Consider the following 26,408-nt stretch of genomic DNA (forward strand, 5'->3'; position numbering starts at 1 on the left):
CAAGATAAACACTTGCTACCCACAGTAAAATTTGGTGGAGATTCCATCAAGCTTTGGGGCTGTGTGGCCAATGCCGGCATCGGGAATGTTGTTAAAGTTGAGGGACGCATGGATTCCTCTCAGTATCAGCAGATTCTTGACAATAATGTCCATGAATCAGTGACAAAGTTGAAGTTACGCAGGCTATGGATCTTTCAGCAAGACAATGATCCAAAACACCGCTCCAAATCTACTCAGGCATTCATGCAGAGGAACAATTACACTGTTCTGGAATGGCCATCCCAGTCCCCAGACCTGAATATCACTGAACATCTGTGGGATCATTTGAAGAGGGCTGTCCATGCTCGGTGACCATCAAACTTAACTGAACTGGAATTGTTTTGTAAAGAGGAATGGTCAAAAATACCTTCATCCAGGATCAAGGAACTCATTAAAAGCTACAGGAAGCGACTAGAGGCTGTTATTTTTGCAAAAGGAGGATCTACTAAATATTAATGTCACTTTTCTGGTGGGGTGCCCATACTTATGCACCTGTCAAATTTTGTTTGAATGCAGATTGCACATTTTCTGTTAGTACAATAAACCTCATTTCAAGGCAGAAACATTACTGTGTCCAACAATTATTAGATATATGAAACTGAAATAGCTGTTGCAAAAGAAACAATTTTTATAAAACATTAAGCTTAAGATTAATAGGGGTGACCAAACTTTTTCATATAACTGTAGTTGTTGTAGAGATGTGTCTGCTGCTAGAACTCTGTGTGGCATTGACTTGGTCTCTAATCTGAGCTGCTGTTAACCTGCAATTTCTGAGGCTGGTGACTCGGATAAACTTATTATCAGAAGCAGAGGTGACTCTTTGTCTTCCTTTTCTGGGGCGGTCCTCATGTGAACCAGTTTCTTTGTAGAGCTTGATGGCTTTTGCCACTGCACTTGGGGACACTTCCAAAGTTTTCTTAATTTTTCGGACTGACTGACCTTCATTTCTTAAAGTAATGATGGGCACTCGTTTTTCCTTACTTAGCTGCTTTTTTCTTGCCATAATACAAATTCTAACAGTCTATTCAGTAGGACTATCAGTTTTGTATTCACCAGACTTCTGCAGAACACAACTGATGGTCCCAACCCCATTTATAAGGCAAGAAATCCCACTTATTAAACCTGACAGGGCACACCTGTGCAGTGAAAACCATTCCCGGTTACTACCTCTTGAAGCTCATCAAGAGAATGCCAAGAGTGTGCAAAGCAGTCATCAAAGCAGAAGGTGGCTACTTTGAAGAACGTAGAATATAAGACATAATTTCAGTTGTTTCACACTTTTTTGTTAAGTATATAATTCCACATGTGTTAATTCATAGTTTTGATGCCTTCAGTGTGAATGTACAATTTTCATAGTCATGAAAATACAGAAAAATCTTTAAATGAGAATGTGTGTCCAAACTGTTGGTCTGTACTGTAAATAAATAGTAAAGTATAAATTCAGGGTTAAATGACAATTAGGGCTGATGTTCAGCAAACCCTTAATTTTTTCACACAGATCGCACTGGAAAAAGCTAATACAATTACAGATACTATTTGATTTTAACCCCTTCATAAGCTATGACGTACAGGTTCATCATAGTTCATGTCCCAGCGCTGAGCCTGCATCTTTTCTGGCAAATAGATGTTTTGATGAGTTGTTATGTGCCCCTAACAGGTGCGGGTGGAATTGCTATCCATCAACGTATGCTAACATGTTATATGCCTCTGTGAATCTCTGACAGCAATATTGAACTCCTTCTTACTGAAAGTGCATCACAAACTCCGCCTATGGGCGCCCATGTCACATGATCACAGGGCGCCAATGGGTTTTAGAGGGCCAAGGGTCTGCAGAAGACCCCCATTCTTATCATTGCAGATCTCCTTCATATTAGATTATTATTTCTGCTACAATTAGAAGTGCTGAAGCCTTCCTTTGTGTATCACAAACAATCAGATGATTGCAGTTTCGAGACTCTTAAAGGGACTATTAAAGCAAGTAAAAAGTCAGTTTTGAGACTCTTAAAGGGACTTTTGAAGCAAGTAAAAAGTCGAAAAATATAAAAAAAAATACAAAAAATATAAAAGTTCAAATCACATCCCTTATTTTGCCTTATGCAAAATAAAACAATAAAAAAACACATATTTGTTATGGCTGAGTTCAGAAACGACCGATCTATCAAAATATAAACTAAATTAATACAATCAATAAATGGCGTAACGAGGAAACAATTAAAAACACTAGAATTATGTTTTTTTTGTTGCCGCAACATTTTAATAAAATGCAATAACCGATGATCAAAGCATTCTATCTATCACAAAATGGTATCAATAAAAACATCAGCTTGGTGCTCAAAAAATAAGCCCTTATCTAGCCCCAGATCCCAAAAAATTGAGAGGCTTGAGATCTTAGAATATGGCACCATTTTTTTTTTTTACAAACTTCGAATTTTTTTCACCACTTAAGTAAAAAAGAACCTATATGTGTTTGTAATCTGCAAACTCATAATGATCTGGAGAATCATAATAACGGGTCAGGTTTTATCATTTAGTGAACATGGTTAATAAAATAAAAAACAATTGTAAAATTACAATTTTTTTTCCAATTTCACAGCACTTGGAATATCTTTTCCATTTTTTAGGACACTATATGGAAAAATCAATGGTGCTGTTCAAAAGTACATCTCGTCCAGCAAAAAAAAAAACTCTCACATGGCCATATTGCCAAAATACAAAAATGGAACATCCCAACATCATGAAAGGGTTGATATCGGTTGTTAGATACAAAATTGTGATTCTTGTCTTTCTTGGTGTCTGATTGCTTGTTCATAATTTAGAATAAATTACTATTTCTAATAAACTAATGCATTTCTATTCCTTTCTATTTAACCAGTAACATGTATGCTCTTATTTTTTAGGCGTAACATGCATCAAATGACAGATGGCTTGGAGAAGCCAGGTCAAATAAGATGGCCTCTAGCAATCACCTTGGCTATTGCATGGGTGCTAGTCTACTTTTGCATCTGGAAAGGGGTTGGCTGGACAGGAAAGGTAACATAATAATTTGTGCGGTGTGATTTTCTTTCAGTTAAAAAGTTTAATCTTGAACATTTTTATCAAAACATTCATTGTCATTCTATTTTCTGTTTTATAATCAATTCTATGCAACATCTTGTAAAGTTGACAAATGTACTAAATACGCTACCAATGCATATTTATCATGTACATCCCCAATCCCCAAAAAGTTGGGATGCTGTTTAAAATGTAAAGAGAACAAGAAGGCAATGATTTGGATATCTCGTATAAACATACAGTATGTGTTCTATGTTATGTTGTGAAGATGAGCGTTAAACATTTTTCCATTTAATTTGAAAAAATAAGTAATTAAGAAATTGAAGACAAAAAAGTTGGGACAGGATGATGTCTACCATTATGTAGCATCTCCTCTTCTCAACAGGCTGTAAATGGCAGGAAAGTGAAGAGACAATTGCATGAGTTTTGGGAGAGGAATATTGTCCTTTTCTTGTCTGATGTAGGATTCTTGCTGCTCATCAGTTCTGGTTCGTCTTTACAGGGTTTATCGTGTTTGGTGTCGAGATCCCGCCGCTGTAAAGGGGGAATCTTGAACCATGTCCACTGCGGTCTCCCATTCCCCTCCAGCTGCAGTGGAACCTGCTCAGCAGAGACGTTGATCCCAGCCTCTGGCTCAAGCTGATACTGTGCACTTGGGTACTGCTGCCTTTCCAGGCTCTGCCTTTGTATCCAGCACTGATCAGGAGCGAACAGGCGTTTCAGGGACTAAGTCCTGCTTTTCCCACACTGAGAATGCCCACGGGACGACCTCCCATTGGAGGTCGGGGGCCACATGCTCAGGTCTTGTTGTAGTTCCTATTGGACCATCAGGAAGGTCCCGGAGCGCTACGACTATGAAAGGTTCGCATGGCCCAATTAACCGCCAAGAGCAAGCGACACTACTCTATCCTCCTCTTCCTGGATCTGTCCTCTGCCTTTGATACAGTGGACCATTCCCTATTACTACAGACCCTCTCATCCCTTGGCATCACAGACTTGGCCTTATCCTGGATCTCGTCATACCTAACTGACCGAACATTCAATGTCTCCCATTCACACACCACCTCCTCACCTCGCCCCCTATCTGTCAGAGACCCGCAAGGTTCAGTTCTAGGGCCCCTGCCCTTCTCCATTTACACTTTTGGCCTGGGACAGCTCATAGAATCTCACGGTTTTCAGTATCATCTCTATCCTGATGACAAACAGATCTACATCTCTGGACCAGATATCACCACCCTACTAACTAGAATCCCTCAATGTCTATCCGCTAATTCATCCTTCTTCTCCGCTAGATTTCTAAAACTTAACATGGACAAAACAGAATTCATTGTCTTTCCCCCATCTCACATGACCCTCCCAACAAACCTATCCATTACAGTAAATGGCTGCCCACTCTCCCAAGTCCCACAAGCTTGATGCCTCGGGGTAATCCTTGACACTGATCTCTCCTTCAAACCGCATATCCAAGCCCTTTCCACTTCCTGCCACCTTCAACTCAAAAATATTTCACAGATTCATACATTCCTAAGTCACGAATCTGCAAAAACCCTAGTCCATGCCCTCGTCATCTCCCGCCTCAACTACTGTAACCTCCTACTCTGTGGCCTCCCCTCGAACACTCTCGCACCCCTCCAATCTATTCTAAACTCAGCTGTTCGACTAATCCACCCGTCCCCCCGCTATTCCTCGGCCTCTTTCCTCTGTCAATCCCTTCACTGGCTCCCCATTACCCAGAGACTCCAGTACAAAAGCATAACCACGACATACAAAGCCATCCACAACCTGTCTCCTCCATACATTTGTGACCTCGTCTCCCTTTACTTTCCTGCACGCAACCTCCGATCCTGACAAGATCTCCTTCTCTACTCCCCTCTCATCTCCTCTTCCCACAATTGCATACAAGATTTCTCTCGCGCATCACCCCTACTCTGGAACTCTCTACCACAACATATCAGACTTTCACCTACCATTGAAACCTTCAAAAAGAACCTGAAGACCTACCTCTTCCGGCAAGCCTGCAACCTGCAGTAATCACCGATCAACCAAACCACTGCATGACCAGCTCTGCCCTCACCTACTGTGTCTTCACCCATCCCTTGTAGATTGTGAGCCCTCGTGGGCAGGGTCCTCTCTCCTCCTGTACCAGTTGTGACTTGTATTGTTCAAGATTACTGTACCTGTTTTTATTATGTATACCCCTCCTCACATGTAAAGCACCATGGAAAAAATGCCGCTATAATAATAAATAATAATAAATAATAAATGGCCGCTCGGCCATGCGCTAGTGTACAACTTGTTAACTTGTGTGTGGATGAATGCCTGCTGACAGATGAAAGCTCCGAATCATTCCCATCCCTAGTGTTGTTGCCTGCTTGTGAATGGTAGAGCTACCTAGCACCCGACATTGCTATCCTGCACATTAGCACAAGATACTAATCTAGTTAGCAGCGACAGATAGTGCGCTTTCCTGGCCTGGGTTAGGGTGGTTAGTGGCGTCTGCCAGAGCGGCGCTGCACGCACTCCGGTGCGGTAAATGTTTAGTTTAATTGATTCCCTGGCACCACAGTAGCGGTGTCGAGCGCAAGAGATCTAGAGGGACTCTTACCCTGATTCTTATGGCAGAGTTCTGTGTCGCCTTGCTTGCGCTCTCTGTGCGGTATCACGGCCCTGTGACACAACAGGGTTCGCTTCCTTCATGCTGGGTGAAGCTAACCCATGGGCGTACTCACATTATACCACCATATAGTCTGTCATTACCAAGCAGCAGGTGTCTTAGCTGCACAGTGGACCCCAGATTGCGAACGCACCTTATTACAGCTCTAATTATTATTTGGTGCGTTCCGCCAGTCCTAACATTACACTAGTGCAAGGGTCTGGCTTGTAATGGATGATTAACATCATCTACATTGGTACATCCAACAGCTGGAGAGTAGGTTGGCGGCTCTAGAGTGTGCAACCTCGGCTGTGGATGTTACCGCGGTCGCTGTTCAGGCCGCTAGCGTAGCTGCAGCCAGTTTGTCCACTTCCACCCCTGCTCCGACCTTATCTCATCTCCTGCTACCTGATAAGTTTACTGGTGACAGTAAGCTGTGTCGGGGATTCGTGAGTCAGTATGCCTTACACCTTGAGCTCCTGGCTGCACGTTTTCCCATGGAAAGGTGAGATTTATTGTATCCCTATTGTCAAGCAGGGCATTGGAGTGGGCAACGCCTCTGTGCGAGCATGAGGATCATGTGATGCAGAGTGCTCCAAGGTTTCTGGACTCTCTGAGTCAGGTCTTTTTGGGACCTCATGTCACCCATGATTCAGAGCTCCAACTGCTGGCATTGACACAGGGTTCATCTATGGTCAGTCATTTTTCCATCCACTCCTGGACTTTGGCATCTGAGCTGGAGTGGCCAGATAAAGTCTTTATCACTGTGTTCTGTAAAGGACTGGCTGACCATGTGAAGGACACCTTGGCCACTAAGGAGATTCCCGCCACACTGAAGAAGTTGTTATCTATATCCACTCTCATTGACCTCTGTTTTCACAGGCAGGGTTGGAGCGAGCCCAGTGTAGGCAGAGGTTTCGGCTGGCACCTACCTTCGCCAAGCCTCTGGAGTCACCGGTTCAGGCGTTCAAGCCCTATAAGGCCATGGAGGTTTCTCGAACAGGTCCTAAGTCTCGGGCAGCTAGAATACCCATGGCCTGTAATGTCTGCCAGCAGTCAGGACATTATACCAAGAAATGTCCACAGCGGCAAGGGAAGCGATCACATCTAGTAACTGTAGGAGGAGGTTCACTAGACACAGCAGCGTTTTCCTCCAAATTGTCTTTCAAGAGGACAATTGCCTTTGGCCCTTTCACTTTTATGGTCGAGCTTTGTGTGGATTCTGGGGCGGAGGGAAATTTAATGTCCTCAGCCTTCGCCCAACGGCACACAATACCCCTGGTTATGCTAGCCATACCAGTGACACTGCCTTCGCAAATTGCACAACAGACTTTCCTGTTTACATTATCCATGTCTCCATTCCATCAGGAGATCATTTCACTTTTTGTCATTCCTGAGGGAATAGACAAGATTCTGCTAGAGGTACCTTGGTTGCGTTACCACTCTCCATATATAGAGTGGTCCTCTGGGACAATTCTGGGATGGAGTAAATCTTGTGAGGGCAGATGTCTGAGGGAGTGCGGTCAGGTTGCCACAACAGAGGTACCCGCAGATCTTACCTCTCTCCCCAAACGCTATTGGTCTTATGCGGACGTATTCTCCAAGAGAGCTGCAGAGACTTTTCCACATCACCGCCCCTATGACTGTCCTCTTGACCTCTTGCGTGGGTCAGAGCCTCCCCAGGGATGAGTCTATCCCCTGTCTCTCCCAGAGATGGAGGCAATGTCACTATACATCCAGGAAAATCTGGCAAGAGGATACATTAGGAAGTCAGTATGACCTGCGGGGGCGAAGTTCTTCTTTGTGCAAAAGAAGAATGGAGAATTGCATCCATGCATTGACTACCGGGTTCTTAACGCCATCACCGTTAAGAATAAGTACTCTCTGCCTTTGATATCTGAGCTCTTTGATAGACTATGAGAGGGCAGGGGTATTTACTAAGTTAGATCTGTGGGGTGCTTACAACCTGATTCGCAGCCGTGAGGGGGATGAATGGAAGACGACTTTTAATACCAGGGATGTGAATTATGAGTATCTGGTGATGCCCTTTGGGCTCTGTAATGCTCCAGCTGTCTTCCAAGACTTTGTGAATGATATCTTCTGGGATATGCTCTCCACCTTGGTAGTAGTCTATATGGATGATATTTTCATCTACTCTCCAGATATAGATTCCCACTGGAGAGATGTTTGCAAAGTCTTTGACCTCCTATGGGCAAACTCCCTCTATGCCAAGTTGGAGAAGTGCGTGTATGAGCAGGAGTCCTTGCCTTTCCTGGGATATATAATCTCAGCCCAGGGATTAGCTATGAATCCTACCAAGCTACAAGCAGTGATGGACTGGCAGGAACCCCATTCTCTCAAGGCGGTGCAGTGCTGTATGGGGTTCATTAATTTTTATCGCCAGTTCATTCCCTACTTCTCCACTTTGGTAGCTCCCTTGGTAGCCCTTGCCGAGAAGGGTGCAAATCCCAAATTGTGGTCGGAGGAGGTCTCCAAGGCCTTCGTATCTGTTAAGTCCCATTTTGCTAGCGCTCCCATTCTGCATTGTCCAGATGTAAATAAGCCCTTCATTAATAAGGTGGATGCCTCATCCGTCAGTGCTGGAGCGGTCCTCTTCCAAAAGGACGCTCAAGGTCGAAAGCATCCTTGCTTCTTTTTCTCCAAGACCTTCACTCCGGTGGAGAGGAATTATTCCATCGGAGACAGGGAGCTGCCAGAAATGAAGTTGGCATTTTCAGAGTGGAGACACCTCCTGGAGGGAGCTCGCTTTCTCTTCCAAGTTTACACTGACCACAAGAATTTGATGTATTCGGAAACTGCCCAGCGGCTAAATTCTCGCCAGGCTAGATTTTCCCTGTTTTTCTCCCGGTTTCACTTCATCCTTCATTTCCCATCCAGGGAGAAGAACATTCTTGCCGACGCTCTCCCGCTCTGTGGTGTCATTAGAGGAGGAGGAGCCTCCGCTCTGAGAGTCTGAGAACTGTGGCTCCGGTGACACTAGAGTCTGTGCCCCCAGGCAAGACTTTTGTGCCATCTAATTTGGGACCGGAGGTTCTCTCTTGGCACATATAGAGAGTATACCTAGTGTACATTTCATGGGGGGAGTTAAATCTACTTATGTGTCTCCCATTTCCCCGGGTAATCTCATTGACGTTTTGAAACCCAAGTAATAAGAGACATAGAGGCATTGATTTATAACAAGTCCCCATGTAATTTGAGCACAGCAGACTCCGCAGCTCTGAAACAAATACAGAGCTGGTCGGACACAATAGTGCGACCAGCGGATAAAGGTGGCAACATGGTGCTTTTGTCCAGAGAGTACTGTGTTGCAGAATCCTTAAGACAGCTTTGCAATGAAAACACCTATGCAGTACTCAAGGGGGATCCTGTTGTGAACAGGTGATTCAGAACCACAATGGACCTAGTGGTTAAGAGCACACAAAGTGACCTGATAGTTACTAACATAGGACGAGCTCTGAGACATGGGAACTCTGCTGACCGCAATCCTTAATCCTATCATACCACACTAGAGCTAGCCGTGGATTGCGCCTAACGCTCCCTATGCAACTCGGCACAGCCTGAGAAACTAACTAGCCCTGAAGATAGAAAAATAAGCCTACCTTGCCTCAGAGAAATTCCCCAAAGGAAAAGGCAGCCCCCCACATATAATGACTGTGAGTTAAGATGAAAATACAAACACAGAGATGAAATAGATTTTAGCAAAGTGAGGCCCGACTTACTGAATAGACCGAGGATAGGAAAGATAGCTTTGCGGTCAGCACAAAAACCTACAAACAACCACACAGAGGGGGCAAAAAGACCCTCCGCACCGACTAACGGTACGGAGGTGCTCCCTCTGCGTCTCAGAGCTTCCAGCAAGCAAGAAAAACCAATATAGCAAGCTGGATAGAAAATATAGCAAACAAAAGTAACACAAGCAGAACTTAGCTTATGCAGGGCAGACAGGCCACAAGAACGATCCAGGAGAGAGCCAGACCAACACTGGAACATTGACTGGAGGCCAGGAACAAAGAACTAGGTGGAGTTAAATAGAGCAGCACCTAACGACTTAACCTCGTCACCTGAGGAAGGAAACTCAGAAGCCGCAGCCCCACTCACATCCACCAGCGGAAGCTCATAGACAGAACCAGCCAAAGTACCACTCATGACCACAGGAGGGAGCTTGACCACAGAATTCACAACAGTACCCCCCCTTGAGGAGGGGTCACTGAACCCTCACCAGAGCCCCCAGGCTGACCAGGATGAGCCAAATGAAAGGCACGAACCAGATCGGCAGCATGAACTTCAGAGGCAAAGACCCAGGAATTATCTTCCTGACCATAACCCTTCCACTTCACCAGGTACTGAAGTTTCCGTCTCGAAATACGAGAATCCAAAATCTTCTCCACTATATACTCCAACTCCCCCTCAACCAAAACCGGGGCAGGAGGATCAACGGATGGAACCACAGGTGCCACGTATCTCCGCAACAATGACCTATGGAATACGTTATGGATGGAAAAAGAAGCTGGAAGGGTCAAACGAAAAGACACAGGATTAAGAACCTCAGAAATCCTATACGGACCAATGAAACGAGGCTTAAACTTAGGAGAGGAAACTTTCATAGGAATATAACGAGATGACAACCAAACCAAATCCCCAACACGAAGTCGGGGACCCACACAGCGCCTGCGGTTAGCGAAACGTTGAGCCTTCTCCTGAGACAATGTCAAATTGTCCACCACATGAGTCCAAATCTGCTGCAACCTATCCACCACAGTATCCACACCAGGACAGTCAGAAGACTCAACCTGCCCTGAAGAGAAACGAGGATGGAAACCAGAATTGCAGAAAAACGGCGAAACCAAAGTAGCCGAGCTGGCCCGATTATTAAGGGCGAACTCAGCCAAAGGCAAAAAAGACACCCAATCATCCTGATCGGCAGAAACAAAACATCTCAGATATGTTTCCAAGGTCTGATTGGTTCGTTCAGTCTGGCCATTTGTCTGAGGATGGAAAGCCGAGGAAAAAGACAAATCAATGCCCATCCTAGCACAAAAGGCTTGCCAAAACCTCGAAACAAACTGGGAACCTCTGTCAGAAACGATGTTCTCCGGAATGCCATGTAAACGAACCACATGCTGGAAGAACAATGGTACCAAATCAGAGGAGGAAGGCAATTAAGACAAGGGTACCAAATGGACCATTTTCGAGAAGCGATCACAAACAACCCAAATGACCGACATTTTTTGAGAGACGGGGAGATCCGAAATAAAATCCATAGAGATATGTGTCCAGGGCCTCTTCGGGACTGGCAAGGGCAAAAGCAACCCACTGGCACGAGAACAGCAGGGCTTAGCCCGAGCACAAATCCCACAGGACTGCACAAACGAACGCACATCCCGCGACAGAGACGGCCACCAAAAGGATCTAGCCACCAAATCTCTGGTACCAAAGATTCCAGGATGACCAGCCAACACCGAACAATGAACCTCAGAGATAACTCTACTCGTCCATTTATCAGGGACAAACAGTTTCTCCGCTGGGCAACGGTCAGGTCTATTAGCCTGAAATTTTTGCAGCACCCACCGCAAATCAGGGGAGATGGCAGACAAAATTACCCCCTCTTTGAGAATACCCGCCGGCTCAGACAAACCCGGAGAGTCGGGCACAAAACTCCTAGACAGGGCATCCGCCTTCACATTTTTAGAGCCCGGAAGGTACGAAACCACAAAGTCAAAAGGGGAGAAAAATAGCGACCAACGAGCCTGTCTAGGATTCAACCGTTTGGCAGACTCGAGATAAGTCAAGTTCTTGTGATCAGTCAAGACCACCACGTGATGCTTAGCTCCTTCAAGCCAATGACGCCACTCCTCGAATGCCCACTTCATGGCCAGCAACTCTCGATTGCCAACATCATAATTACGCTCAGCAGGCGAAAACTTCCTGGAAAAGAAGGCGCATGGTTTCATCACCGAGCCATCAGAACTTCTTTGCGACAAAACAGCCCCTGCTCCAATCTCAGAAGCATCAACCTCGACCTGGAACGGGACCGAAACATCTGGTTGACCCAACACAGGGGCAGAAGAAAAACTACGCTTCAACTCTTGAAAAGCTTCCACAGCAGCAGAAGACCAATTGACCACATCAGCACCCTTCTTGGTTAAATCAGTCAACGGTTTAGCAATACTAGAAAAATTATTGATGAAGCGACGATAAAAATTAGCAAAGCCCAGGAACTTTTGCAGACTCTTCAGAGATGTCGGTTGAGTCCAATCATAAATGGCCTGAACTTTAACAGGGTCCATCTCGATAGTAGAAGGGGAAAAAATGAAACCCAAAAATGAAACCTTCTGAACACCAAAGAGACACTTTGACCCCTTCACAAACAAAGAATTCGCACGCAGGACCTGGAACACCATTCTGACCTGCTTCACGTGAGACTCCCAATCATCCGAGAAGACCAAAATATCATCCAAGTATACAATCAGGAATTTATCCAGGTACTCTCGGAAGATGTCATGCATAAAGGACTGAAACACTGATGGAGCATTAGAAAGCCCGAATGGCATAACCAGGTACTCAAAATGGCCCTCGGGCGTATTAAATGCTGTTTTCCATTCATCGCCCTGTTTAATGCGCACAAGATTATACGCACCACGAAGATCTATCTTGGTGAACCAACTAGCCCCCTTAATCCGAGCAAACAAATCAGACAGCAGCGGCAAGGGGTACTGAAATTTGACTGTGATTTTATTTAGAAGGCGGTAATCAATACAAGGTCTCAGCGAACCATCCTTCTTGGCCACAAAAAAGAACCCTGCTCCCAATGGCGACGACGACGGGCGAATATGACCCTTCTCCAAGGATTCCTTTACGTAACTCCGCATAGCGGCGTGCTCAGGCACAGACAAATTAAACAGTCGACCTTTAGGAAACTTACTACCAGGAATCAAATCGATAGCGCAATCACAATCCCTATGCGGAGGTAGGGCACTGGACTTGGGCTCATCAAATACATCCCGGTAATCCGACAAGAACTCTGGGACCTCAGAAGGGGTGGATGATGAAATAGACAGAAATGGAACATCACCATGTACCCCCTGACAACCCCAGCTGGACACAGACATTGATTTCCAATCCAATACTGGGTTATGGACTTGTAGCCATGGCAACCCCAACACGACCACATCATGCAGATTATGCAACACCAAAAAGCGAATATCCTCCTGATGCGCAGGAGCCATGCACATGGTCAGCTGGGTCCAGTACTGAGGCTTATTCTTGGCCAAAGGCGTAGCATCAATTCCTCTCAATGGAATAGGACACTGCAAGGGCTCCAAGACAAACCTACAGCGCCTAGCAAACTCCAAGTCCATCAAATTCAGGGCAGCGCCTGAATCCACAAATGCAATGACAGAATAGGATGACAAAGAGCAGATCAAAGTAACGGACAAAAGAAATTTCGACTGTACCGTACCAATGGTGGCAGACCTAGCAAACCGCTTAGTGCGCTTAGGACAATCGGAGATAGCATGAGTGGAATCACCACAGTAAAAACACAGCCCATTCCGTCGTCTGTGTTCTTGTCGTTCAGCTCTGGTCAAAGTCCTATTGCATTGCATAGGCTCAGGTTTATGCTCAGATAATACCGCCAAATGGTGCACAGTTTTACGCTCACGTAAGCGTCGATCGATCTGAATGGCCAAAGACATAGACTCATTCAGACCAGCAGGCATAGGAAATCCCACCATGACATCCTTAAGGGCTTCAGAGAGACCCTTTCTGAAAATTGCTGCCAGAGCACATTCATTCCATTGAGTGAGCACAGACCACTTCCTAAATTTCTGACAATATATCTCTACCTCATCCTGACCCTGACACAGAGCCAGCAAGATTTTCTCTGCCTGATCCACTGAATTAGGTTCATCATAAAGCAAACCGAGCGCCAGAAAAAACGCATCAATGTCACATAATGCAGGATCTCCTGGCGCAAGGGAAAATGCCCAGTCTTGAGGGTCGCCACGTAATAAAGAAATAATGATCTTTACTTGTTGAACTGGGTCAGCAGAGGAGCGGGGTTTCAAAGCCAGAAATAGTTTACAATTATTTTTGAAATTCAGAAACTTAGCTCTATCTCCAGAAAATAACTCAGGAATAGGAATTTTAGGTTCTAACATAGGATTCTGAACCACTAAATCTTGAATGTTCTGAACACTTATAGCGAGATTATCCATCCAAGAGGACAGACCTTGAATGTCCATGTCTACACCTGTGTTCTGAACCACCCTGATGTAAAGGGGAAAAGAAAGACAAAACACAGTGCAAAGAAAAAAAAATGGTCTCAGAACTTCTCTTTTCCCTCTATTGAGAAGCATTAGTACTTTGGGCCTCCAGTACTGTTGTGAACAGGTGATTCAGAACCACAATGGACCTAGTGGTTAAGAGCACACAAAGTGACCTGATAGTTACTAACATAGGACGAGCTCTGAGACGTGGGAACTCTGCTGACCGCAATCCCTAATCCTATCATACCACACTAGAGGTAGACGTGGATTGCGCCTAACGCTCCCTATGCAACTCGGCACAGCCTGAGAAACTAACTAGCCCTGAAGATAGAAAAATAAGCCTACCTTGCCTCAGAGAAATTCCCCAAAGGAAAAGGCAGCCCCCCACATATAATGACTGTGAGTTAAGATGAAAATACAAACACAGAGATGAAATAGATTTTAGCAAAGTGAGGCCCGACTTACTGAATAGACCGAGGATAGGAAAGATAGCTTTGCGGTCAGCACAAAAACCTACAAACAACCACGCAGAGGGGGCAAAAAGACCCTCCGCACCGACTAACAGTACGGAGGTGCTCCCTCTGCGTCTCAGAGCTTCCAGCTAGCAAGAAAAACCAATATAGCAAGCTGGACAGAAAATATAGCAAAAAAAGTAACACAAGCAGAACTTAGCTTATGCAGGGCAGACAGGCCACAAGAACGATCCAGGAGAGAGCCAGACCAACACTGGAACATTGACTGGAGGCCAGGAACAAAGAACTAGGTGGAGTTAAATAGAGCAGCACCTAACGACTTAACCTCGTCACCTGAGGAAGGAAACTCAGAAGCCGCAGCCCCACTCACATCCACCAGCGGAAGCTCATAGACAGAACCAGCCGAAGTACCACTCATGACCACAGGAGGGAGCTTGACCACAGAATTCACAACAGGATCCCACCATTAGGATAAAGGGTGAATTACGGTCTTTACTTATACGACATGTAGAAAAGGGGATTCTAGCTAGAAGACAGGCCAAAAAATTATTACCCGAATTTCCGAGAAAACCCCATTGTTATCACATACCAAAGATACACAAATCTTAATCCAACCACCTGGCCGTCCTATAGTGTCGGGAGTGGGGTCTGTCACGGAACCACTCTCCCTCTATTTGGACTGGTTACTTAGTCCTCTCCTCCCAGACATTCCGTCATATGTAAAAGACACAAAAGACTTTTTAAGAGCCATTAAAGGTTTTGAGTGGTAGGAAAGTTTTTGTTTGACGTCCATTGAAAGCTTATACACCAGAATTCCACAGGACATGGGGGTGGAAGCAGTGAGAAGAATCCTGACAAATACACCCACTGATGCAAACACAATAGAATTTATCTGTGAAGGGTTAACCTTCATTTTGAAACACAATGCGTTCCAATTTGACATGACGTGGTACACACAAACAGAGAGTACAGCCATGGGCACGCCAGTAGCTTGTACATTAGCAAATCTATTCTTGGCTACTTTTGAGGATGAATACATTTATTCTATCAATAACCCCTTTCTTAAACATATTAAAGGGACACTGTCACCTGAATTTGGAGGGAACAATCTTCAGCCATAGAGGCAGGGTTTTGGGGTTTTTGATTCACCCTTTCCTTACCTGCTGGCTGCATGCTGGCTGCAATATTGAATTGAAGTTCATTCTCTGTCCTCCATAGTACACGCCTGCACAAGGCAAGATTGCGGTGTGCAGGCATGTACTACGGAGGACAGAGAATGAACTTCAATCCAATACTGCAGCCAGCATGCAGCCAGCGGGTAAGGAAAGGGTGAATCAAAAACCCCGCCTCCATGGCTGAAGATTGTTCCCTCCAAATTCAGGTGACAGTGTCCCTTTAAGCTGTCCATAAGATTTGTCAATTACATTTTCATGGCGTGGGATGGTGCCCGGGATGCTTTCATGGCTTTCATTGACCATCTGGGCACATCCAACACCATGAATATGAGGTTTACATCGCATTTTGGGGGCACAGAGTTGGACTTTTTGAATGTTAAACTAAGAGTAAGAATGAATGGTATCCACACTGAAATATATCCAACTCATTACTACACTATGACAGTGCACATCCAACTTATACCAAGCATGCACTTCCATACAGCCAATTCTTAAGAGTGAAAAGGGTTAACAGTAGCGCTAGTGGGTTCAGGCAGCAATCCCAAGAGCTATATAAGAGATTTGTAAAACGTGGTTACCCTCGACCTGTGTTGGATACTGCATTGAATAGGGCTACTCAGAATAATGATAGTGAGCATTCGGGGGAAAAGAAAGGCAGAGATGGCAAAAAATTTGTATTTTGTTTCAGGTATGGACCAATGGACGCTCAAATCAGATCGGCTGTCAGGAAAAACTGGCATCTTTTGGGGAAGGATACGGACTTGAAGGAAGTAGTGGACAGGGTCCCTCTATTTGCTTGTAGACATAGTAGGAATCTTAAAGACTGTTTAGTGCACAACCGTTTTGAAACGGAACGTGGGAATTGGTTGGGAGCCAGCACCCCTAAGGGTAATTTTAAGTGCAGCCAATGCAATTTTTGCTCACTGCACCATACAGGTGAGATGGTACAAGTTGGTTCTATCTGTCACCGAGTTCGTGATTTCATCTTGTGTAAGACCACACATGTAGCATATATAATTTTTTGCCCGTGTGGTTTTTTTCTACATAGGTAAGACAATTCGCCCGTTATTCATAAGAATTAGGGAACATCTTAACTCTATACGTACTGGAAAGGGAGTTCCCCGTTTGATTGATCACATAAGACAGGTACATAAGGGAGATGCAAAGGTTTTACGCTTTGCGGGTCTGGAAAGGGTTAACTCACGTTAACTCACCGTGTCACGGAGGAGATTGGCATCGACTTCTCCTAAGGAGAGAGGCCAGGTGGATCTTACGTGCATGCGCTACAGGTCCCATAGGTCTCAATGATAAAATTGACATGGCAGTTTTTTTGTGATGCAGCGGTTAGCGTTTCATTTGCAATTTGTTAAATGTCTTTTGTGCCATTGGTTTTAAGTCTTTTAATTATGTCTCACAATTTTATTTTGTATATTCCGTTGGGCGGAGCTCACTGTTGTGACGCTGGTCATGTGGGAGTTGCTTCTACACCTGCATAGGTAAAAGGATCTCCCCAATTTCTGCCGTCATTAGGACCATAGAAGTGCCTGTGTGCGCGAAACGGCCGTCGTCCATCATCCTCCACACCCCTCCCTGCTAAGTCTGTCCATGTTGTGAAATAAAGGATTAGAAGCTACAGGCCGGTGAGTGCGTTCCATTTTTCTTTTCTTTGCTGCCTTAGACCCTGGTCACATACCTACAACATTTTGTCTCGGTCAGGCAGGATGACTGGGCATCCCTGCTACCATGGGTGGAGTTTGCCTTGAACAGCACCGTTGCCAACTCCACTGGGCAGACCCCATTCCTCCTTAATTACGGCCAGCATTTGCATGTTCCTGTGCCCATGCCCGTGTCTTCTGCTGACTCTAGGGTGGCAGACTGGGCAGTGGAAACACAGGACATCTGGGACCACACACAGGATGCCATCCAGGCCTCCAAGGAGAGAATGAGGGTCTCCACTGATGCACATCGGTGCCCCACTCCGACCTTTGCTCCTGGTGACTTAGTGTGGCTTTCCGCCTGCAATATCAGGCTGTGAGTTGAGTCCACTAAGTTTACACTTTACTATTTATTGCCCTTTCAAGGTCCTAGAAAAGGTTAACCCTGTGGTCTACCAACTGGCTCTTCCTCCATGCCTGCGTATCATTGACACCTTTCATGCGTCCGTATTAAAGCCCGTTCGCATGTCCCGGTTTTCTCAGTCATCTGCCAGGACATCGGACTCGTCCACAGACAATTACGAGGCTAACACTGTCTTGGCGTGCAAGGTGGTACGTGTCAAAAGTACAATCTGTGATCAGTGAGCAGGTGTTTCAGGGACTAAGTCCGCTTTTCCCACACTGAGCATGCCCATGGGGTGACCTCCCATTGGAGGTTGGGGAGTCACATCCTCAGGTCCTGTTGCAGTTCCTATTGGACAATCAGGAAGGTCCCGGAGCGCTACGACTATAAAAGGTTTGCATGGCCGCTCGGCCATGCGCTATTGTAAAACTTGTGTGTGTGTGTGTGTATGAATGTCTGTCGATGGATGAAAGCTCCTAATCATTCTCATCCCTAGTGTTGTTGCCTGCTTCCGAATGGTAGAGCTACCTAGCACCCAACAGTGCTATCCTGCACATTAGCACAAGATACTAATCTAGTTAGCAGCGACCACCAGAGCGGCGCCGGGCGCAGATAGTGCGCTTTCCTGGCCCTGGTTAGGGTGGTTAGTGGCGTCCGCCAGAGCGGCGCTGCATGCACTCCGGTGCAGTAAATGTTTAGTTTAATTGATTCTCTGGCACCACAGTAGCGGTGTCGAGTGCAAGAGATTTAGAGGGACTCTTACCCTGAGTCTTGCGGCAGAGTTCTGTGTCGCCTTGCTTGTGCTCTCTGTGCGGTATCGCGGTCCTGTGACGCAACAGGGTTCGCTTCCTTCATACTGGGTGAAGCTAACCTGTGTGTGCACTCACATTATACCGCCATATAGTCCGTCATTACCAAGCAGCAGGTGTCTTAGCTGCATGGTCGACCCCGGACTGTGAATGCACCTTATATCATTTCCAATTATTCATTGATGCATTCCGCCAGTCCTAACATATCGTTTCATAAAACGGCAAATGTTTTCTATTGGTGAAAGGTCTGGACTGCAGGTGACCAGTCATACCCAAACTCTTCCGAGAAGCAATGCTGTTGTGATGGATGCAGAATGGGGTTTAGTATTGTCTTGCTGAAATATGTAAGGCCTTCACTGAAATAGATGTCTGGATGGAGGATATGTTGTTAAACGCTCTATATCATGCACAGCATTAACCCTCCGTCACATACAATATTCGGACTAACGAGTTCACATACAATGTGCCTGTCAGGCGCCTGCTGGAAAAATACCTATAATATCTAATGTTTGCAATTTCAGTGCTCTAAAAGTGATCAGTGACCTTCATAGGGATGTAATAAAAGAGACTACACATAATCAGTTGCAAAAAAAAACCATTTACTTAACATAAAACTAATAACTATGAAATACAAACTTTTCAAAACTCCCGCCAAATAGTCCCCAGTTCGACTCTCTCAAAAAAATGTACAAAGAAAATTTTTGAACACAAACTTAATTTTAAGGTACCTTAAGTACTATTAAAAACATATTCAATCAGAAGTAGATGCTGAGGTTTCCCCAGAAAAGTCACACTTGCAGAGCAAATATCAAGAATTACACACCATTTTTGCATGTGTCAGGCAAATTGCTTTATGACATTTGAGACATTCATAATTTGAAAGCCTTCTGGTTCCGCTTTCCGTTTGGCAGGTGGTGCATCTCCTTCTTTTGTGAGGTGGTGCAGATGGTGACTTTTCACCATCATCTTCTGGGCGGAACCTTTTGAGCTGAACTTGAAGGCGAGAGGGGATACCGATTGTTTTCACGCTTCTCCTGCGTAGCTCTCCAAGTACTAGTCCATGGGCCAATTTTTTCAGATACAATCGTCTACGGAGTGGTTCAAGCTTGTTTTCAAGATAAATTACTTGTGAATTTATACCACCCAAATTCAACATAGCAAAAAATATTACCATTGGCCAGCGTTTGATGTTTCTGCTGACGTTGAAAGTGGAGCACATCTGATCTGCTGTATCCACACCCCCTTTGGTGGCATTGTAAAATGTAATTATCTCCGGTTTTATTTCTGCCCCAGTCCCAGGATCGATGGCAGCATCATCATGAAGTGTTGATAGAAGAAGTACGATTTTTTTGGCATGTGGTACATAGGAAACTAAAGCCTTTCCATTATGGAATGCAAACATACTGCTGTACTGTTGTCTCTCTTTCACACTTACAAACTGTGGCGGCAATTCCCTTTTGTTTTTTCTTACAGTTCCCACATATGACAGCTTCTGAATTTTCAGATAATCAATCAGATCACAACTTGTAAACCAATTGTCAGCTGTAATATTGCGACCCGATCCAAATAAGGGTTCAGCCAGTCTTTTTACAACATCAATGGGTTTGTTGCTCACACAGTAAGGACCTTCTGGTTGTTTTCCTGCATAAACTTCCAGGTTGTAAGTGTAGGTCTTACTGGCATCAACAAGGGCATACATTTTTATTCCATATTTGTTTGGCTTTGATGGAATATATTGACGAAAGGCACATCTACCACGAAAACCAGGGAGCATTTCGTCAATAGTGAGATTCTCTCCAGGGTAATAACTTTGTTTACAGTTTACAACAAATCTTTGAAATATATCACGAATTGGAGCAAGTCGGTCATGTGTTTTGCGTTCGGTTCGGGTAGTTCTGTCGTCAAACCGAAGGCAACGAATTAGAATCTTGAATCTGTTTATGGACATAAGGCTAAATTTTTCAACTCCATCCCCATCTTTACCCCAAAGTTCCTCCAAACTTTGTCTATTTGCCCTATAAGCTCCTGCAAGGTACAGTAATCCAAAAAAAACACGCAGTTCTATTTCATCTGTGGGCTTGATGGTTCTGTTGCAGATGTACTTGTCCTTTATAATGTCTATATATTGGTTGGTATATGTGACAATAGAGTCCAGAATGTCATCTGTAAATATACTGTTCCAGCATTCAACTGCAGTTTTTGCATTACGTGCAGTTCCTATTACTGCAGGAAGGTGAGTAATAATGTTTAAAGGTTCCCTACGTTTTTTCTGGAATGGCTTCTTGTTCCATTTAGTATTTTTATCTTTTCCAATATAATATGATCCAACTTCTTCATTCTCACCACTGTCACCATCTTGCTCTGTTTCAGAATCCAGGACACATTCTTCCACCTCATCATGAGAATCAATCTCACTTTCCTCTCCTAAATCCTCATTCAGTGTGAGGTCTCTATCATCTAACAGCATGTTTGTTACTTCCTCAACATCAAGTTGTTTGGATAAATTGTACATTTTCCTCTCCATTTCAGCAGATAATCTGAAGCAAGAGAAGGAATATGTTAGGGAACTACTGTATATGCCTGAGCAGCACACTTTCTTTCATAAAATCTCCCTTATTTCTATGAAATATCCTCACATTTTGTGCTATACATTCATAAAACAAGCTAAATAAACTATTGTGATGAATAAAAACATAAAATACCAACCTTACTGAATGTGACGTATTCACATACAATGAGCCTGAGAGATCTGTGCAGCTATATCCTCTCCCCTGAAGCTCTGAAATCCAACTGTGATATCAGGTTTCACAGACCTTCAAGAGACAGGAGACTACCTGGAGGGAGGGGGTTTCCTCACAATCTGGTGAGGAAGGAGAAATGAAAGTAAAAGAGAAGCGCCTGTCAGATCAGTTGTATGTGACGGAGGGTTAATTGTGCCTTCCATGTGTAAGCTACCCATGTCACAAGCACTAGCGCAACAACAACCATCAGATATGCATAAACTGTGCGCTGATAACAAGCTAGATCGTCCCTCTCCTCCTGATTCCGTAGGGTGCAGCATCCATGATTTCACTAAAGAATTTCACATTTTGATTCATCTGATTACTGAACCGTTTTCCATTTTGCTTCATTCCATTTTAAATGAACTTTGGGCAGAGAAGATGGCAGTATTTCTGATTTGCAATGATTTATGGCTTTTTCTTTGCATGATAGGACTTTAACTTGCATTTGTGGTTTGCGTGAAGAACTGTGTAGAGAAACATTGTTCCACAATTGTTAGACGCATTTTTTCACAGATTGGTGAACCTCTGCCCATTATTGCTTCTGAAATACTCTATCATGCTCTTTTTATAAAATGTTATGATTTAGTTAAAAATTGCTCCCCACCCATGCAGATTTTCATTAGTACCCTTTACTTTTCCATCCTTTTGGTAAAACTGTCCCAACTTTTTTCAGTAGCGTTGCAGCCATCAATTTCAAAATTTGTGAATTTTTTTTCAAATGAAATGGAAAAATATCCGAATTTCACTTTATGATCTGTGTTATCTATTCTGTTGTGAATAAAATATGGCTACAAGGGATTTCCAAATGATTGCATTATTGTTCTCTTTACAAAGTGTTTTTGGAATTGTGATTGTATTTGGCCATAAAGTGTTTTTATTTTCATATTTTGTCACCTCATAGATTGTGAGTAGGGATGAGCGGACCCGTGGAAGTTCAGGTTCACCGGGTTCTACTAAACTTTTGTCCGAAGTTCGATTTGAGTACCAGAACTGTATTTGAACTTGAACCAGAACCCGAACCACATATGAATCAATTGGGACTCAAAGCTGGAAAATGTCTCTCTCCTCCTGAACTTAAAAATGGACTTCCAGAAGTCTATGTCCGGAGTTGAGCACCGGATGCTAGGTGTCTGGTACGAAATCCGAACTTTAAAGTTCGAGTTCGCTCATCACTAATCGTGAGCTTCAAAGTAGGGCACTCACTCTTCTTTTTAAATGTTGAATTTTGTGTTTATTTGTAATATCTGACATTGTTTGTACAAATTTGTGGATTTTGATGGTGCCATAAAATTAAACATTTTTTATATTATTCGAAAAATCTGTCAGATATTAAGCAAATTTTTAGCCAATGCCAGTTTATAAATTCTAGAAGAAATTTCTAAAGTACAGCAATAAAGGACTGAATTTAGTCAGTGCAATATTTCAATAAATTTGATTTCTTCCAGTTACAAAATGAGATGTTTTTGTTACCCAAAAAAATTGCTTACAAAATAAAAATTTTCAAAATGTTATCTTAACGCAGCTGAAAAACATAATAATACATTGTCAAGAAAAAAGTACCAGTACATCAACATCATTATGATTTTTACTGAGAGCCAAGATATAGAACCTAAAAATGGCATGAATGAAAACAACTAAGGGTAGGAATCCAGGTAACAGAAGACAGAGACTCTTTTAGTTGGAAGTTATAATGTCGAATAATCATTCAATTAATAACATAAAATCATGAAAAATATTTTACTTTTCTTTTTAGGTAGTCTACTTCTCAGCCACTTACCCTTACATCATGTTGATCATCTTATTCTTCCGAGGTGTCACTCTCCCTGGAGCAATTGATGGAATTTTATTTTATATCACTCCTGACTTCAGTAAACTTTCAGATTCAGAGGTATAAAGAAGCATTCATAAATATTTTACATTTTAATCAATTTGATCGTAATGAATATTCTCATCTTGGATACAGGTGTGGCTCGATGCTGCTACCCAAATATTTTTTTCATATGGTTTGGGGCTTGGGTCCTTAATTGCCCTTGGAAGTTACAATTCATTCCACAATAATGTTTACAGGCAAGTAATTTATTTTGCTTTTATTGAATATTGTCTTGTGTATTTTAATATATTATATTACATACAGTATAGAGTCTAAAGTTAAAATGATATGGACAATTATTGAGTTTTTTAATGGAAACATTTTTAATACATAGATTGAAGGCACGAAGCTGTTAACTTCAGCCAAGTTGGCTTCTGATGACATCAAAATCAAGTTGCAAATACTGTGATGTGTGCGCTCTTCTTTTTCTAGGATGAAGTCACAGTTTAGGCAAAATAATTGACCTATATAGACAAAGTTTAAGGAAAATCTGTCAAAAGGATTTCTCCATCCTCTGTTACTGAAAATCACTGTTTTAATCAATATGCAAATAGCTATGGTAGATCTGACACCTCTTTCACTCCAGCTATATTCTTGACCTCCAGCACCACCACCTCTTCCTAATGGTTAAGGACCTCTATGCTGTGTAACTTCAGGAAAAGAAGCCTTAAGTCAAGCAGGAGGAGGCGGCACTGGGCGGGTAATAGAGCTGGAGTGACAGAAGCTTCAGATCTACCAAAGCTATTTGCTTGTCAATTCAAATACTGATTTCACAGTAACTGAGGAATGGACTGGCCATGTAGAGGTATTCCTGGAATCGGCTTTTATAGAGCTACACATGCATATACATAGTTTTGGGTGTGAAATCTTGGTGACAAATTCCCTTTAAGGGCTATTTACAAGTGCTGATGACAGGCAGAACAAACTTTTTAGGAACATCCCAGATCATTGCCTCATGTAAGCTTGCCAATGATCACGTCGTGTATTAGGGCATATACTTAACAAATTGTCGGCAGCACATAGTCTCATGCAAAGATAGATGTGCTGCCGACAATAAAACAAATAATTTTGACATTGAATGATCACAGCACTGTTCATTCATCCCTTTAGAGTTTGCATATTCACAATGATTGCTGCATGTACTTATTATATCGGCACTCATTAAGACAGTTTAACTGCTCAAGTAAAAGGAGCGGAAATAAATTTTAAACTAAAGGGAGCATATTTGGATAACTCTTTTAGTAACTAGAGGTGATTTGTTCTATCGCATGTGTTGTGCTATCGTTTGTAACTGTAAAACATTGTATTAGTCCTATAATGAATTGTGCTTTATTTCTTCCAGAGACTCAATCATTGTCTGTTGCATCAATTCTGGCACAAGTATGTTTGCGGGTTTTGTCATCTTTTCCATAGTTGGATTCATGGCACACGTGACGAAAAGATCAATAGCACAAGTTGCAGCTTCAGGTATAAATATTACTACCATTTCCGCATCCGTTGTGAGCATGCTCTGTGATATATGCGTAAGTCACTGTGCAGGAAGGAGCTTAGCACTCCCCATTGCAGACTGACAACGGTGGATCCTGTGTCCTCCTTGAAAACCAGCTCCATGATTTTAATGCGATGACTGATTAAAACTGATCTTTACAGAAAAGACTGTGACAAGAGCTCAGTGGATCAGTTCGAAAATGACTGCTTAAAAATAGTGGTCTAAAGGGTATCATTTCTCCTTGTGGAGAATGACATGCCTGATATGCAAGAGTAAGGAGACTAATAAGCCATGCAATGCTAATCTGGGAAATTAAATATGCATATTGCCTCTTTGGAGTTTGAGAAGACTTCTGCCATCTGTGGAAGTAGAAATCTTTACCCTTTATTTACCAATGTCCTTTTTTTGGGACGCCTAATTTTTTGCTTCTAGCAGCTAAGATTTTATAACTTTTATAATTAGGTCCAATTTTTTGTGTTGTGTTTGTAAAATTAATGTTTTCAAAAAAGGAAATCATGTCACTGTTATTTTTAATTGAATATTGGGATGCCCTTTTCTGAAAAATCCGTACTTGTAAAAATTAGGCAAACTATGTTTTTGATTCTTTAGGACCCAAAATCATTAAAAAATCTGTCATTTAAAAAAAAGAAAAAGAAAATTGCTAATTTGGCAAGTAATGGGTTAAAAGTCAATATCGCCTTTTTAACAAGCCTTACTACATAACTTAAGATAAAAGCCAAACCAGAATTTCAGCTTGTAGACATGTGTTTTGGGGTGTTGCCCCTACTCAGTGCAAAGCATGAGATCTGATTTCGCAAAATGAGATTCTGGTTTGGCTTTTCTCCTAAGTCATGTAGCAAGGCTCATTAAACAGTCAATATTGACTTTTGAGATTGCAACTTCCAATAGATGGCATTAGAGTTTAAGTCCTCCTCATATCTGTTATTAATAGCCAGGAACCTTTATGGATATTGGCCCCTTCCCAGAATAATAACAGCAGCTCACAGCTGTCTGCTTTCTCTAAGCTGATTATTAAAAAATAGGGGGATCCCACATCGTTTTTATCATTTATTTATTTTTTATGAACAAGTACAGTAAAATACACATTTAATGTAACCTTAGTTCAGAGCCTCCAGGTGTTCCAGCAGCTGGAAACTCCGGTAACTTTAAAGTCTCCATTAAAGGCTACCTTAGGATTTCCAGGCTTCACAGCTGTCAGGAGACCTGATGGCTGAAAACTTAAGGTTACTTGAGTTCACAGCCACCTTGTCTCACGATAGCTCTAGTGCCGGAACACTGAGTGCTCTAAACTCAGATGACCTAACAGTAAGGTTACTGCAGTTCACAGGGCAGCTCACACAGAGTTTACCATGAGTATCACCCCCTTTGTCTTGCAATAACCTTAATTACATCACTGCTCGTCATTGCAACTGGGTTCTCACGATACTCTCAGTGTGTTACAACTGTCGTGCTGAGCAGTCACATCACTGATGTCACCACTCAGCACTGCATCCAATTGTAGCAGAGTCAGGGATCATCATGGGACCTCATCATTGTGGACTAACAGCGGAAAGGTGAAGATTACTTTGATTTTTGATTTTTATGTTAATAAATGGGTAAAAGAGGGTAATAGTTGGGAAGTAATTTGTACAATTAAAATACTTTTCTCTGTGTGTGTCTGTATTACTTTTGACTACAGGGTTAGTAATGGGGGTGTCTG

The 26,408-nt window shown here is 43.1% G+C and overlaps 1 protein-coding gene across 2 annotated transcripts in view; it reads left to right on the forward strand.

Annotated features, from left to right (window-relative positions):
- The window catches only part of SLC6A1 (solute carrier family 6 member 1), a 310,460-nt gene that overhangs the window by 245,104 nt on the left and 38,948 nt on the right, over positions 1-26,408 (forward strand). For both annotated transcript variants that reach the window (XM_069736765.1, XM_069736766.1), the window contains 4 exons: positions 2,937-3,069; positions 23,083-23,217; positions 23,293-23,396; positions 24,542-24,666. In XM_069736765.1, the coding sequence (XP_069592866.1) occupies positions 2,937-3,069; positions 23,083-23,217; positions 23,293-23,396; positions 24,542-24,666 (497 nt within the window). The remainder of the gene's footprint in view (positions 1-2,936; positions 3,070-23,082; positions 23,218-23,292; positions 23,397-24,541; positions 24,667-26,408) is intronic.

Source organism: Ranitomeya imitator, chromosome 8 (assembly GCF_032444005.1).
Source record: "Ranitomeya imitator isolate aRanImi1 chromosome 8, aRanImi1.pri, whole genome shotgun sequence".
In the NCBI taxonomy this organism is placed as follows: Eukaryota; Metazoa; Chordata; class Amphibia; order Anura; family Dendrobatidae; genus Ranitomeya; species Ranitomeya imitator.